Here is a 16,703-nt window from a genome sequence, read left to right on the forward strand (position 1 = left end):
AATATATAAAAAAAGAACTATGTTAAACAGCTACAGTCTTGCCAAAAGATGATTTCTTCTATGAAAACATTTCGAGAAAATTTCATGCCGCATGTTGATAGATGAGTTTTTGTCAGAATTAAGAATTGAAACCTTCTCCAAAGCTGATACTTGTTAGATGCAAATTGATATGCAAATTTCTGTATATGTTAGTACAATGCTTATATGTTTTACAAATAACATTTATTTATTCTATACCAATTCAACAACATTAACATTCATACAGGATAAAAAATAAAATAACAAAACAAAACAAATTAACAATACTTTTATAAATCAAGTATTTTATTTTTCATTACATATTTAATCAAAACTCAGTAAATTGAGTTCGCCAACATAATAGTATAATAGTATAATATTTAATTGAAAAATGAAGGACGTGCAATAAGATATATAAGTTGGAAAAAATTTTAATGTTAGAGGTAGATTTGAAATCTGCATAAAATTTTAAGGATGTTTTTTTTTATAAAATTCGTTTTTTGTATAGGTAATTCTTTATCTTAAAGCAGAAATGCAATTTAAGTTAATTATATTTGACTTTTGTGATTGGTGAATTGAAAATTATCTGCGTTTTGATTGTAGAAGCTTAAGTGTCGTATATCATTTAACCAATTAGAGCGCAGGTAGTTTTCAATCCACCTTTCACGGATGTCAAAATTAATTAACTTAAATTGTATTTGCGCTTTGAAATAAATAATTATACAAAAAAGAATTTTATTTTTAAAAATCCTTAAAATTTACTGCAGATTTCAAAACTACCTCTAACATTAAATTTCTTTATAAAAACTTAAAAACTTATATATCTTAACGTGCAAGCTTTTTTTGTGGGGGGGAGAAATAAGGGGTTATTTGACAACAATTTTAGAGATGCCTATTGCACCCTCATTCAGGGGAGGGAGGGTTATATGACAATAATTTTATAAATGACCATTGGACCCTCATTTGGGAGAGGGGTGGTAAATTTCTTACAGAGGGATATTTAAAGAATTACTTCCAATCCCCCCGTCCCCCAAATTTTGTTATCTGAATCAACTGTAATCTTATTTGATTCCATTAATTACAAAATCTACTGCAGCTGACAGCTTAATGTTGATCCTCAGGAAAACCTAAATAAAAATATTAATTCATTATTGCTACGTTTGTTTTTAACGTTATGACAGGGTTGAATATTTTCTAATTCATTTGAATTTCTCGATCCCCATCCAACCCCTCTTATTTTCTTAATTTTTAAGTTTTATTGATAAGGTTTATCTTCTAATAATAAAGTAACTTTGAATTTTATTTCTGCTATTAAAAGATTAAAAGTTAGGTTACCCTTGCAAGTCCACAGAATATTAGATGAATCAGTGGTACCATAACCTGAATTTGAAGAAGTATGACTATCATTATTAAGGGGGGGGGGGGGAAGTTTGTACAGTTATAGGAAATGAAATTCAGTACTAAAGTTTGGGAGGGCCGTGTGAGCTTGTTTTTAGAGTTATTAACCTAATTCTTTTTGTAAACTCTCTTATATGACTGGATCTACACATAAAACTTTTAAAATTGAATTTTGGGACTTTCCCTCTAGGGGCTAGTGGAGCAAAAGACCCCCCCAAACACTAAAAATTTAAGTTCTGAGCTTATTTTTAGAGATATTGAGATGATTTTTTTTCAGAAACCTTTTTTAACATAAACAAACTAAGTAATCATTGGAGATTTCATTTTGGGACTTTCCTTCTAGGGGCTTGTGGAGCTACAGACCCCCCAAAACACTAAAAATATGCGTTCTGAGCTTATTTTTAAAGATATTAACCTGATTTTTTTTAAATTATACTTTTTTAACATTACTAGATCAACGAACCATTACAGATTTCATTTTGGGACTTTCCTTCTAGGGGCTAGTGGAGCAAAAGACCCCCCCAAACACTAAAAATTTAAGTTCTGAGCTTATTTTTAGAGATATTGAGATGATTTTTTTTCAGAAACCTTTTTTAACATAAACAAACTAAGTAATCATTGGAGATTTCATTTTGGGACTTTCCTTCTAGGGTCTTGTGGAGCTACAGACCCCCAAAAACACTAAAAATATGCGTTCTGAGCTTATTTTTAAAGATATTAGCCTGATTTTTTTAAAATTATACTTTTTTAACATAACTGAATCAACGAACCATTACAGATTTCATTTTGGGACTTTCCTTCTAGGGGCTTGTGGAGCAACAGACCCCCAAAAACACTAAAAATATGCATTCTGAGCTTATTTTTAAAGATATCAACCTGATTTTTTAGAATAATACTTTTTTAACATTACTAGATCAACGAACCATTACAGATTTCATTTTGGGACTTTCCTTCTAGGGGCTTGTGGAGCAACAGACCCCCCAAAACACTAAAAATATGCGTTCTGAGCTTATTTTTAGAGATATCAACCTGATTTTTTGTAAATAACACTTTTTTTAACATAACTGAATCAACGAACCATTACAGATTTCATTTTGGGACTTTCCTTCTAGGGGCTTGTGGAGCATCAGACCCCCAAAAACACAAAAAAATATGCGTTCTGAGCTTATTTTTAAAAATATCAACCTGATTTTTTTTTAATAATACTTTTTTAACATAACCGAATCAACGAACCATTACAGATTTCATTTTGGGACTTTTCTTCTAGGAGCTAGTGGAGCAAAATACTCCAGAAACACTAAAAATATGAGTTTTGAGCTCATTTTTAAAAATGTCAATCTGATTTTTTTAAAGAAAACTTTTTTAACATAACCGAATTAAGGAACCATTACAAATTTCATTTTTGGAGTTTCCTTCTAGGGGCTAGTGGAGCAAAAGACCCCCAAAACACTAAAAATATGAGCTCTGAGCTTATTTTTAAAGATATCAACCTCCTTTTTTTAGAACACTTTTTTAACATAACCGAACTTGGTAACTTTTACAGATTTCATTTTGGGACTTTCCTTCTATAAGCTTATGGAGCAAAAGACCCCAAAAACAATAAAAATATTTTTTTAATGTAAATTTTTTTCACATAACTAGGTAATCATTACAGATTTTGATTTGGCACTTTCCTTCAAGAGTCCAATGAAAATGCGCTTGAGTCAGAACTCATATTTTTAGTGTTTTGGGGGTCTTTTGCTCCACTAGACCCTAGAAAGAAAGTCCGAAAATGAAATCTGTAATGGTTTCTTAAGGTTATGTTAAAAAAGTATTATTTTAAAAAATCAGGTTGATGTCTTTAAAAATAAGCTCAGAACGCATATTTTTAGTGTTTTTGGGGGTCTGTAGCTCCACAAGCCCCTAGAAGGAAAGTCCCAAAATGAAATCTGTAATGGTTCGTTGATTCGGTTATGTTAAAAAAGTTTTCTTTAAAAAAATCAGGTTGATATCTTTAAAAACAAGCTCAGAACGCATATTTTTAGTGTTTTTGGGGGTCTGTAGCTCCACAAGCCCCTAAAAGGAAAGTCCGAAAATGAAATCTGCAATGCTTACTTAGTTTGGTTGTATTAAAAAAGTTTTCTGAAAAAAAAACATCTCAATATCTCTAAAAATAAGCTCAGAACCTAAATGTTTAGTGTTTGGGGGTCTTTTGCTCCACTAGCCCCAAGAAGGGAAGTCCCAAAATGAAATCTGCAATGATTACTTAGTTTGGTTATGTTAAAAAAGGTTTCTGAAAAAAAAATCATCTCAATATCTCTAAAAATAAGCTCAGAACTTAAATTTTTAGTGTTTGGGGGGGTCTTTTGCTCCACTAGCCCCTAGAAGGAAAGTCCCAAAATGAAATCTGTAATGGTTAGTTGATCTAGTTATGTCAAAAAAGTATTATTTTAAAAAAATCAGGTTGATATCTTTAAAATTAAGCTCAGAACGCATATTTTCAGTGTTTTGGGGGTCTGTTGCTCCACAAGCCCCTAGAAGGAAAGTCCCAAAATGAAATCTCCAATGATTACTTAGTTTGGTTTTGTTAAAAAAGGTTTCTTAAAAAAAATGATCTCAATATCTCTAAAAATAAGCTCAGAACTTAAATTTTTTGCTCCACTTTTTGCTTTTTTGCTCCACTAGCCCCTAGAAGAAAAGTCCCAAAATGAAATCTGTAATGGTTCGTTGATCTAGTTGTGTTAAAAAAGTATTATTTAAAAAAAATCAGGTTGATATCTTTAAAAATAAGCTTAGAACGCAAATTTTTAGTGTTTTTGGGGGTCTGTTGCTCCACAAGCCCCTAGAAGGAAAGTCCCAAAATGAAATCTCCAATGATTACTTAGTTTGGTTTTGTTAAAAAAGGTTTCTGAAAAAAAAATCTCCATATCTCTAAAAATAAGCTCAGAACTTAAATTTTTAGTGTTTGGGGGGGTCTTTTGCTCCACTAGCCCCTAGAGGGAAAGTCCCAAAATTCGATTTTAAAAGTTTTATGTGTAGATCCAGTCATATAAGAGAGCTCACAAAAAGAATTAGGTTGATAACTCTAAAAACAAGCTCAAACGGCCCTCCCAAACTTTAGTACTGAATTTCATTTCCTATAACTGTACAAACTTCCCCCTCCCTTAATAAAGGAGGGAAAGGGGAAGATTTATAGTATGAATAGGTAGTTTATTTGGGGGACAAAGTTTTCCTCCAATAATTTCGAGATCAGTATCTACTTAAGCTACTATATAATTACCTTTGTCCGTCCGTCAGTCAAACCGTAACGCTATTGGGGAATATTGAAGAAAGACAGACAGCTGAGATAAAATCAACCTTATTCGACGTTCACTCAAAGCCCAAAAATAATGGACTTATAAGTGTATTAAACTGTATATAAGACATTTGCGAATATATTGATACCATTAATTTGCCTCTTAGATAGAAAAAAGTATGTTTTTTTAATATTTTTCTCTTGCTACAAATCAAATTTCAAATTTAAGTCACCAAAAATGCTAAATTAATTTTTGCTCTAGAAGAATCAATTTTTGGAGTTAGAAAGTGCTTAATACCTCATTTTAATCGCCTGGCATTGCTTTATAATATACAGGTAATGACTTGGTTTTTTATGGAACAGCTGACTAATAAATCGAGGTTTTGTGATAAACCAACTTTTGTTGTTGCTCCATAAATGATATTTTTTCCCCAATTTTTTTGGCTGTAAAGAAGCTTTATATATTCATATAACATCCACCTAAATTTGACTTTTGATATTTTATTTATAACATCACCAGAGGGAATTGAATTTTGGAAAAAAATATCAATTTATATTTTACACTGCTATGCATTGTTCTTGTTCTTGTTTCTAAAAAAAATTTATATTATACAAAAGAGAATTATTTAACGCTTCTATAGGTATGTTTATCATTTTTCTAGGCTAAATATAACTATAATTAGACCATTTTAAAGTTAGACATCATAACATATTAACACAATTATTGAATCGGTCTGTATTATTAAGCTGGCAACTCTTAAAACAGCTGCATTTCATTATCCTATTATATACAGTAATTATTATATGTATAAACACACTTAATTTGTTAACTTTTTATTGATGGAATACATATATTTCTCTATAAAAATAGATCATCAGTTCCAATTAAGATGTATAAAATAAGAGTTTAAAAAAATATACATATATATGTCAATGCATTTTGAATCATTTTAAAAGACTAAATAAGAAAGAAGTGTTAGAAAATTGTGCCCCCTGCGGGGTTTTTTACTGCTTATATCCTCTTGGGGTTGGGGGGGAATTAGCATCTTTATATAAAAAGGGGGAGGTGTTTAAAGAGAATTTTTAAAGAGAAAAAAATAGGTCATATTTTATCATTTGCAGTTTTACAAATTAATACATATTATATAAAGCTTTTTTGTCTGTAGCTTATGATTTCGGTAAAGTATAAGGCTAGTTTACTAATTTCCTTACTCCTTTAATTACAGAGCTCCTAGATGCTTGGAGCGCAGCTGCTAGTAAACAAACAAAGTAAAACGATTCCTGAATAATTGATTTACAATTTTAAAAAGCAAAACATTTTTACAATTAGGATGTGTATATCCACGCCATGGTTAGCTCTTATTGTTAATTCAGGCGTGTTAGAATTAATCTTAAATGTTGGAAGATGATTTTTGTAGCAGTAAGGTACTTAGCAACTTTATAATCATTACTTTATGTAAAGGGATGTCCCGGTGGGGAGGGGGTTAGGGGGTAAGGGTTATTAATTAATTTGGGGCAACCCCATAATTTTTAAATTTTTAATTTTTAATCTTCCCCTCTCCCCCCCCCCCCAAAAAAAAAAAATATAAAAAGCTTTGACGTCCTTGCCTCTATTATATAAAGATTACCCCACAAAATAAACATGGGGATGCCCAAATTTAGATATTTCAATTCCCCCCCCCCCCTTCCCCCCCCAAATCAAAAAGCTTGGACGTCCTTGATTATGTAAGCTCATTTAAAACATACTGAAATCAATTTGTGTACAACAATTATCCTATTTAGTTTTTTAGTAGTGAAGCTACTCTATAATTCAAAATATTTGTCCGTCCATTGTCTGTCCATTCATCTGTATGTCTGTCCATTGGTATGTCTGTCTGTCTGAGACAGAAAGGGGAAAACGAGATTTTCTCGGCTTCTATAAAAGATAGAAGGCTGAAATTTTCATGGATTGAATATTCTCTCTCTCTATCAATACTCCATATTTTCATCAAGTTTCATTAGGATTTGCCAAAAAACTGGGGTGGGCTATATCGATTCCTACATTTCAAGTTTTCATGATTTTCTCTACTCCTATTCAAGATAGATGGTTGAAATTCAGGGATTGAATACTTTGATATTTTGCATAATTTTATGAAGTTTTATTGAGATTTACTTATTGGGGTTCTACCTCAAACATAAGAGTCCCAAATGTCGGAGTGGACAAATGCAGGAGTCCCAAACATCGGAGTGGACAAACGTAAGAATGGGACAAACGTCAGAGTGGACAAACATCAAGGTGGACAAACATCGGAGTGGAAAACATTGGAGTGGACATTGCTTAAATAAAACCTAGGAGTGTCTACTATTTTAATAATATTACAATTTTGAAATTTTTTATACCCCTGTCTACAAAATAATGACTATGGCTGCAGCGCTCAGCCCCCTAGCCTATATCCTAACCTAACCTAACTAAGAAAAGTAACAGGACAAAGGTATGGGGGGGCTGTGTTTGTATAAAAAAAATTCAAAATTGAAAAAAAAGTTTGGGACTCCTGTGTTTGTCCACTCCGACGTTTGTCCCAAAAATCCTGCGTTTGTCCACTCCAACTTTTGTCCCACTCCTGCGTTTGTTCCACTCTGACGTTTGGGACTCATGCATTTGTCCCTCCAATGTTTTTTCACTCCTACATTTGGCATGGAACCGATTATTGGTTGGGGTGCTAGTTTGATTCCTAGATTTGTAAGTTTTAAGGATTTTCTTTACTCCTATTAAAAAAAATTTAAAAGGCTGGGTTTATACCCCCCATAATATATTAAGGGGGGTGATTACCCCTATCTCTAAAAAAATTACCCTTTTACAAGCACCTCCCCCTAGATACTCCTGCACTCCCCCTTGTAGTGACTAGGCCAACTTTATGGTCTCTGGTTTCAGGAAGCCCATTCAATTATGAGAAGTTCACATTATAAGAGCACTCTTATAGCATCCTCTCTATTAGCATTACATGTGTAATGCATTATAGACAGACAGATAGATATTGTGAGGGATCCTACACTGTATAACACCTTGTTTTGCATGGTAAAAATTGTTCCAATAGTTCTTGATATTGATATTTTATTTAAAAATTACAATAACTTGAATATAATGATGTTTAAAAAATGCTGAAATTATAGTTATATTTAGACTAGAAAAATGATTAACATACCTATAGAAGCATTAAATAATTCTCTTTTTAATTATAAAAATATTTTTTAGAAACAAGAATGAGAACAATGCATAGCAGTGTAAAATATAAATTGATATTTTTTTCAAAATTCCAAAACTATCCAGGGTCCTATAAGAAGCATCCATAAAACACAGAACTCAATAGGTACTGTAATTGTCAAAATCTTAAGCTGAAGACAAAAAAGATACTACTTTATATAATAGGATAATGAAATGCAGCTGTTTTAAGAGTTGCCAGCTTAATAATACAGACCGATTCAATAATTGTGTTAATATGTTATGATGTCTAACTTTAAAATGGTCTAATTATAGTTATATTTAGCCTAGAAAAATGATAAACATACCTATAGAAGCGTTAAATAATTCTCTTTTGTATAATATAAATTTTTTTTAGAAACAAGAACAAGAACAATGCATAGCAGTGTAAAATATAAATTGATATTTTTTTCCAAAATTCAATTCCCTCTGGTGATGTTATAAATAAAATATCAAAAGTCAAATTTAGGTGGATGTTATATGAATATATAAAGCTTCTTTACAGCCAAAAAAATTGGGAAAAAAAATATCATTTATGGAGCAACAACAAAAGTAGGTTTATCACAAAACCTCAATTTATTAGTCAGCTGTTCCATAAAAAACCAAGTCATTACCTGTATATTATAAAGCAATGCCAGGCGATTAAAATGAGGTATTAAGCACTTTCTAACTCCAAAAATTGATTCTTCTAGAGCAAAAATTAGTTTAGCATTTTTGGTGACTTAAATTTGAAATTTGATTTGTAGCAAGAGAAAAATATTAAAAAAAACATACTTTTTTCTATCTAAGAGGCAAATTAATGGTATCAATATATTCGCAAATGTCTTATATACAGTTTAATACACTTTTAAGTCCATTATTTTTGGGCTTTGAGTGAACGTCGAATAAGGTTGATTTTATCTCAGCTGAAATTTTCAGTAAAGATTCTTATGTCATATGCTCATCTAGTCTACATTTTTGAGGTTTTATGAGTTTTTGCATATTCTCTCTTTGTTTTCTTTGTCATAAGAACTGAACATCTGCTGTTTAACTCCCTTAGTCTGGTTTTCTATTCCAGGATTTTCTTGAGCTTTGCTACTTAAGAATGTTGTCGTCCTTGTTAAACTTACAAGTGAAGCTAGAGCAACTCCAGAAGCCAAGGTTGGGTCAGTTCGGAAATCAATCAACTGGAGACTTATTGAAAGGTTCCCTTAAAAGATATAAATAGTTGTCTGAACTTTAAGTTTTTTAAGCAAAGCTTTTCTTTAATTACGGTCGGTCCGTCCGTACGTCCGTAACAGTTATCTTTTTAACACTTTGACTTTATTATCTTTATAATAAGTAACTGGATCTCTGTGTGTCTCTCTGTCTGTGTGTACAAAAGGATCTCGCTAACCGCCGAACCAATGTGGTTCTTCTTTACAGTGTAGCTTCTCATGGGTCCTGGGAAGGTTTATAGCTATTTTTTGGGTGGGTACCAGTCCCTCTTAAGAGATATCTAAACCACTAAATCAATCTAGCGGTCGAAAAAATATTTTTTTGTTAAACCTAGACTAAAAAAAATTTACGTGACTCTAGGGGCTTTATGTTCTATTTCATGAAGAATAGTTATTTATTGTATCGTATTATAGACAGCTTTCCGCGGATATTACAATAGTAAATTATAAGATTAAAGCCAGTTTTTAGTCCCAAGGGGCCGAAGGTATTATATTTTTTGGGTTTTTTTAATATTCGTTAAAATTTGGCTTTAACATGATGCTACAATTGCTGTTTCAGTATGGCTGAGAACCGGTTCTAATCAAGCGTATATTAATTGGTTTCGAAGCCATACTAGGGAAAAATTGTATTACCTGATAATTGCATAGTTACATAGAATGTAAAGTAAATGATGGCGTATATCAGGGGCATGTAACAGTTCTTTGGTTTCCATTCCTAGTCATAAAGGGAGAAGTAGCTTGTGCAATATTGCGTAAAATTGTGAGTAAGCGTCCAGTCATTAGCGATTATTAAGACTAACTGTGCTTAATACTGACAAAATGCATAGTATAATAAAACGTATATTTAATAACAGTTAGACTAAATAATCGCCTTTGATTGGAAGCTTACTCACAATTTTACGCAATATTGCACAAGCTACTTCTCCCTTTTAATTATTTTTCATACTTTCATAATTATTTCTTTATTGAGTAATTGAGTCTTTTTTTCATTACAGATTTACTCTTTCAATCACAAAAGTTATTTATACCATAGTATTATAGACAGAAATTCCAGCTTGGTTGGACCCTATGGGCTGAAAGCCCGGGTTTATTAAATTTAAATTGATTTTGTTTTATTTTATTATTCGTGGTAAATTTTCTGTAATAAGATACGATCATAGGCGTCCAAGGGGGGGGGGGGTAATGTGGCGATTACCCCCCCCATTTAAAATTTATCCCTACCCATTTGTTTGGGGGGGGGTAAATACCCCCCCCCCCCCCAAAATAAAAAATCTCTAATAAAAAAAATTTTTGTGCGCTTCGCGCGCATTTTTAATACTATATGTTTAATAAAATTTAAATTACCCCCCCCAAAAATTTTACCCCGGGGGTAAATTTGGGGGGGGGGTAAACTAAATTTACCCCTGCCAACAGATTTCAGGGGGGGTAATTACCCCCCCCCCCCCAAGCAAATTTTACCCCCGGGGTAAAAATTTTGGGAGGGAAAAAAAAAATTTGCGGCGCGCCATTTTACCCCCCAAAAACGAATTACCCCCCCCTAAAAAATTTTTACCCCCCCCAAAATAAAAAGCTTGGACGCCCCTGGATACGATACATGATTTTTCAGAACCGGTTCTAATCCAGCGGATATAAATCGGTTTCCAAGCCATACCTGAAAACTTTTTTCTATCACCCAAGTTTAATATTAAATAATAAAGGAAGCCTGCAAGAAAAAAAGGGGTATTTGGCTCTTGTGTCAGTCTTTCAGCGGTTTGGGCGGTGTATTTCTTGCGGGCTTTTTAAAAAAAGATTTTTACCTTTGGACAGAAAATCATGGATAGAACACATGAAACCGAAGTAAAGGTGTGGAAGTAATGATGCTTCCAGCTCTGATCAACCACACCAGTATGGCCTAACGATAACATAATATTTACACAAAGAGAGGGGATAATGGGCAGTGTATTACACTAGTTCCTAATGTTTTATAATAACACTTTCTTAAACGTTGGCTTAACTACTTTGGGGACTTAGGTGAATTTTGTTTTGTTGGTTCAATAAGTTGAGTGTTTAAACGTTTCAACCACTAATTTAAATCTACAGAAGGGGTAATTTTGTTTATAATCATTGGAGATGTACACCAATTTATCGGCTAATGTCTTATCCCTTAAGGTCCCTGTTATATTTACAATCCCTTCTAGTCAGAGATCTAAAGGGATAAGATAATGCAAATAAATTGATTTGCATCCGCAAAAATTATAAGCAATATTACTCCTTCTTTAGATTAAAATTATTGTTTGAAACGTTTGGACATGTTAAGTTTTGAACTAACAAATCTAAATTCTAAACGGGGTTTTTAAAACTTTGGGGACTAGTGTAATAAACAATGCAGTGTCCCCTCCTCCCTGCCTTCTATATCTTAAGGTCCTTGCTAAATAAAGGGACAAGTTGTCTTCATTTTTTTTGGTGGGGGGTGGTCGATTTTTTTAGATGTCTCGTATTAGGAGACAAATTAACTCGCCACATGGTCTACTAAAAACAATCCCTGGACTAATACTAAAGGTATAAGACAATGGCTGATAAATTGTTTTACTCCCCAATAACTATGATACATAAAATTAGCCCTTCCGTAGAATACACAATCAGTGGTTAAAACGTTTGGACACTTAAATAAATTAATCAACCAATCAAAATCGTTAGAAGTCTTTAAAGTTGTTAATCCAACAAATAAGAAAACGTTATTATAAAACTTTGGGGACTATAGGAATAAAAATGTTCCCTCTCTCCCTGGCACTGACTACAACATACACCGAGTATACTTACCTAATCCCCAGACAAAAAGAGAAATAAAAACACAGGTTGGGAAGGATACGTTCATCAGAATATCAGCCGTTCTTATTATTCCTAAATTAAGTTATAAGAATAGAGGGACATGAGCTCATAGGCGTCCAAGGGGGGGGGTAATGGGCCATTTGGCACCCCCAAACGATTTTGGGGGTGCCGTAGGCACCCCCAAAAATTTTTGAACAATACCCCCCCCAAAAAAAAATTACCCCTACCTTGGGGGTGCCGTAGGCACCCCCAACGATTTTGGGGGGGGTATTTACCCCCCCAAACCATTTTGGGGGGGGTAATTACCCCCCCAAACCATTTTGGGGGGGTATTTACCCCCCCAAACCATTTTGGGGGGGGTAATTACCCCCCCAAACCATTGTAATTACCCCCCCCAAAATAAATGTTCTTTAAAAAAAAAATTTTGGGGGGGGTATTTACCCCCCCCAAATTGAATGTTCTTAAAAAAAAAATTTTACTGAAAATTTTTTTTTGGGGGGGGGGAGGGAGTAATCCCCGCCCCCCCCCCCCTAAACCATCCCGGGGATCTATGATGTAATTGTAAAGCACTGAAGATTCCATAAAATAGATACCTAACTAAATTAAATATTTCATTAAATAATGAAAAAGAATTTCTATAGGCGATTTCTTTTGGGAGGATGTCAGGGTGTCTCAAAACTAGTTATAAAACTTACCAGGACCTATAAGACGCTTCACTTTAAAGTATAATCATATTGGTTCATTTGTTAGTGAGTTAATTATTGTATTTAATGTTCTAAAGAATGAGATACTACTATATATTTGAATAGTAGTGGCGCCCTTAGCATCTAAGAACTCGTGTTTTCTAAAGGGTAAAAAGGGAGGAGAAAAATAGCCTAAAACCACTCAAAGGATTGACCTATAATAGTGTGGAACCATCATGGGATCTATGTGAAGCTTTCCTATAAAGGAGAACTCAGTATTAAAAGTAATGAAATCTGAAGCTATAGTCAAATAAACCTTACTTACTACTTTATGTTATAGGATAGTACTTATTAACTTAATAGATTAGGTAGGTGCTTTTTTTACATAATTAAATTACCCCCCCCAAAAATTTTACCCCCAGGGTAAATTAGTTTGGGGGGGGTAATTACCCCCCCAACAGATTTGGGGGGAGTATTTACCCCCCTCAACAGAATTTAGGGGGGGTAATTACCCCCCCCAATCAAATTTTACCCCCGGGGTAAAAATTTTGGGGGGGGTAAAAAAAAATTTCGGCGCGCTTCGCGTGCCATTTTACCCCCCCCAAACACGAATTACCCCCCCCCCTAAAATTTTTTACCCCCCCCAAAAAAAAAAGCTTGGACGCCCCTGCATGAGCTATAAGTAAATTTGCCCACTGGGCGGGGATACTGTCCAGATTTTGTATTGTATCTTTGAAATCAGTTAATAGCGTTGGTATTATTAACACAGCCGAGTCCCTATAAAAATTTAGAAAGCAATTTGCTAGCTGACGAAAAGGTTCTTTTTCACTTGAGCCAGGTAGTGTTTGGATTATGCATCTATACTTTTACATTTATTGTTCCTTGGAAAATATGTTTATACAATCAAAACATTCATTAGTCGTGTTTTCAATCTGTTTAAATCAAACAATAAATCTAGAATTTTTGATAGGTGCTTCTTGTGATTAATAGATTCTGATTTTTCTAGTACTGTATGTAACTACTAGTAACTGCGCCCCTAGTATCTTGGGGCTCTATATTCGAAGGGAAATGGAAGGGTAGAAAAATAGCTTAAAACCATACCCAGACTTATTTTATAGAATTAAACCGTCCTAGGGCCTATACAAAGTTTCCCTCAAACGGAGAACCATATCGATTCAGTGGTTGCTACAAACAAAAAAGCTTACTACTTTATATTATAGGGTGTGATGAATTTAGGTAACAGTACTGATTTTTCTGTCAAAAATGTATGTTCTTTCCAGTACGATATTTAAATGGCCAATCTATTTAAAATTTCATACCGTAGAAAAACATTCTTCTACTTTGACATTCCATTACTCTATAGAAATGTTGACTGAAGCACACAGACAAACTCTTTGGAGACATTTGTTTTAGAGGTCCTTACGGATAATAATTACATTACAATTGAATTTCTTTTTTGAATGGTGGAAAAGTAAAAGCACAAAAAAATAAACATTTTAATCAATGTTCAGAAGATAAATATTTTGTTGCATTAATGACAAACTTTTATCTTGCAATAAATTTTAAGTTGTTTTAATGACACACTTTAACTTTCAATGCTCATTTTTAATTATCTACCTTTAAAAAACATTTACCATACTGTCACTACCACTCACATAAAGTAAAAGTAATAGACTTAATATATCTTTAATATATCTAGATGGTCCATCTGACCCCATTTTTCATTAAACTTGAAAATGAATTTATAGCAGACAAAAGCCTTTGTTTATATGTTATAAACGAAAGCTAACCTAATTCTACAAAATTAAAATATTCCTAACTAACATATTATATGTTTAGTCAAATAGGGAAGAAATTTCACACAAAATAATTTACTTGATGAAAGCCTTATCCATGGAAAAGGGAATGTGATTCTGACAAACAATTCTAAAGGAAAATTTCCCTACCACCCACTTCCCCTTTTCCTCGCCTTCTTACCCACTCCTCTTCAATTACATAAAAAAACAAGATATACCCCCACCTTACTTTTAAAGGTTTCTGGATTTTTTGTAGATTGATTGTTAGAATAGCTAGGCCTGGCCTTATCCTATGATATGCAATAATGGTTAGTTGACTCATAATGTGAATGAAATGAAAAAATTACGCCCCCTATGTACCAAGATCTGTAAAATGTTTTAACCAATGAGACGTCTTGAATATAGTATTCTCCGATTACGACAGTATGTCTCTAGGTCTCTATTTATAAAGTAATAGTTTACATAACCATACCATCAACGTCACTATTAGATTATGTAATTACTGTTTATTTACCTTTTACACATTCTACAATCTTATATAAATAAAGGTTTAGGAACCTTTCAAAACATCCTATAGATATATTGTAACAATTTTATAGGGTTGTACTTCTTTTGTTCAAGTAAATTAAGGTAAATTGTCATTTTTATATATATTTTCAGATATTATGCTTTAGGAATAAATATGAAATTAATTGAACATGATAATTATCTCACATTAAAAATTATTGTCAGAAAAGGTTAAAAATCAATATGTTTTAAATGTACTTACGGTCATTCTGGTAACGATTACATAGATGCTACACTATCTAGGTCGTACCTAACTACTACAGGAATCACCATACTTTTTTTACCTTTGTTCTGATTACAAATCTCTTGTGCCAATGAAAAAGAACAGTAAAGGGACAAGAGCAGAACAGCCTAGAAAGTGAAACTTTAATTTAAATTTCATAACCTTATCTCGAAAATTTAACACTAAACTTTAAAAATATTGAAACTATAGGTTTGCACTCTAGAGTGGGGGGGGAGGGGGGGTGAGGGAAAATATATTTTTTAGGGGGCCAGGCCATTTTTTCTAAGGAGGGAGGTGGGGTGTTACCCTTCCTCAAAATAGTTATAAATGCTCCAGGACCTAATATATGAGAAACTACATTGTAAAGGAGAACCATATCGGTTCAGCGGTTAGTAAGATTCTGGGTACAAACAGACATACAGACATTCTGTAACTTTAATACAAGTATAAAAACATTGTTAAATTATTTTTAATCCACCTGATAATCCAGTCCTTGAAAAACTATCTCTGGATGATTTTCCTGGAAATAAAAATATGGTATAGCATCTCTATAAGTATTTGCTTCCCTTATTGACTCACTACTTCACTAAGAAATGTTGTATATACCCATTAGAGTAAGTGCTTTTAGAGTTCCCTTAATCTCTCTGTATATCTATAATACAAAGTAGCTTGATGTCTGTCCGTCCGTCCCTTAAGATCTCAGTAACCACTAAACCGATTGGATTCTACTCTTCAGGGAATATATCTACTGGTCCTGTAGTGGTTTGAAGTTATTTTCTTGGGGGGTGGGACACCCCCAACCGCCTAAAAAAACTGAAAATACCCCTCATTTGTTTTTGGAGTTGTGCGGAGATCATTATCTTGGGGCAAAGCACCTAGAGGCTAGGGGCGCATCCGTTAGTTAATATATGAACCGTTTCTAATCCACTAGATATTAATCGGTTTCGAATGAATACGAGAAAACATTTTACCTTACACAAGTAATAAACAAAGAATCCACAAATAAAGCAGCTATTACATGTCTTAAATAAAACATTGATGATAAGCCGAGAACTTCCTATTTTAAAATCTTTTTATGTCAAAAATAAATCTAAAGCCCGATTAAAGGTAATAGTAGCTTTCGCAATATTGCGTAAAGTTGTGAGTAAGATTCCAGTCAAATGCGCTTATTAGATCAAACTTTTTTTAAATATACGTTTAATTATACTACACGTTTTGGTCAACATTAAAAACAGTTAGACTTAATGAGCGCATTTGACTGGAAGCTTGCTCACAATTTCACTCAATATAGCGAAAGCTACTATTTCCTTTTTCATTTACAATTACATTTTTTACAATATTTTGTATATATTATTAATCCTTTAACCAATCTAAGGATCATAATGTAAAGGCTTTTTTGAATCCTCACTTCGTATCCCTTATTTCATAACGGTTTTTTTTTCTAGGCTGCTAGCTTAATCAAATTATTTTTTTGTATATTTTTCTCAAACCAATAAAGAGGA

General features: G+C 33.0%; 2 protein-coding genes across 4 annotated transcripts in view; one reads left to right on the top strand and one right to left on the bottom strand.

Moving 5' to 3' along the window:
• LOC145333872 (mitochondrial uncoupling protein 4-like) overlaps positions 1–16,703 on the top strand; it is a 103,821-nt gene that overhangs the window by 47,935 nt on the left and 39,183 nt on the right. The window lies entirely within an intron of this gene.
• LOC145334823 (uncharacterized) lies at positions 876–16,254 on the bottom strand. Its single transcript, XM_080180451.1, has 9 exons — positions 16,173–16,254; positions 15,680–15,721; positions 15,263–15,329; positions 11,924–12,004; positions 10,921–11,015; positions 9,758–9,839; positions 9,038–9,117; positions 1,354–1,398; positions 876–1,145 (listed from the first exon to the last, which is right to left on the bottom strand). Exons 4-9 carry the CDS (start codon positions 11,976–11,978, stop codon positions 1,080–1,082), a joined length of 423 nt encoding a protein of 140 aa, XP_080036577.1. The 5' UTR covers positions 11,979–12,004; positions 15,263–15,329; positions 15,680–15,721; positions 16,173–16,254; the 3' UTR covers positions 876–1,079.

The sequence above is a fragment of the Acartia tonsa genome, chromosome 12 (genome assembly GCF_053477335.1).
Source record: "Acartia tonsa isolate MP-2025a chromosome 12, ASM5347733v1, whole genome shotgun sequence".
NCBI lineage: Eukaryota > Metazoa > Arthropoda > Copepoda > Calanoida > Acartiidae > Acartia > Acartia tonsa.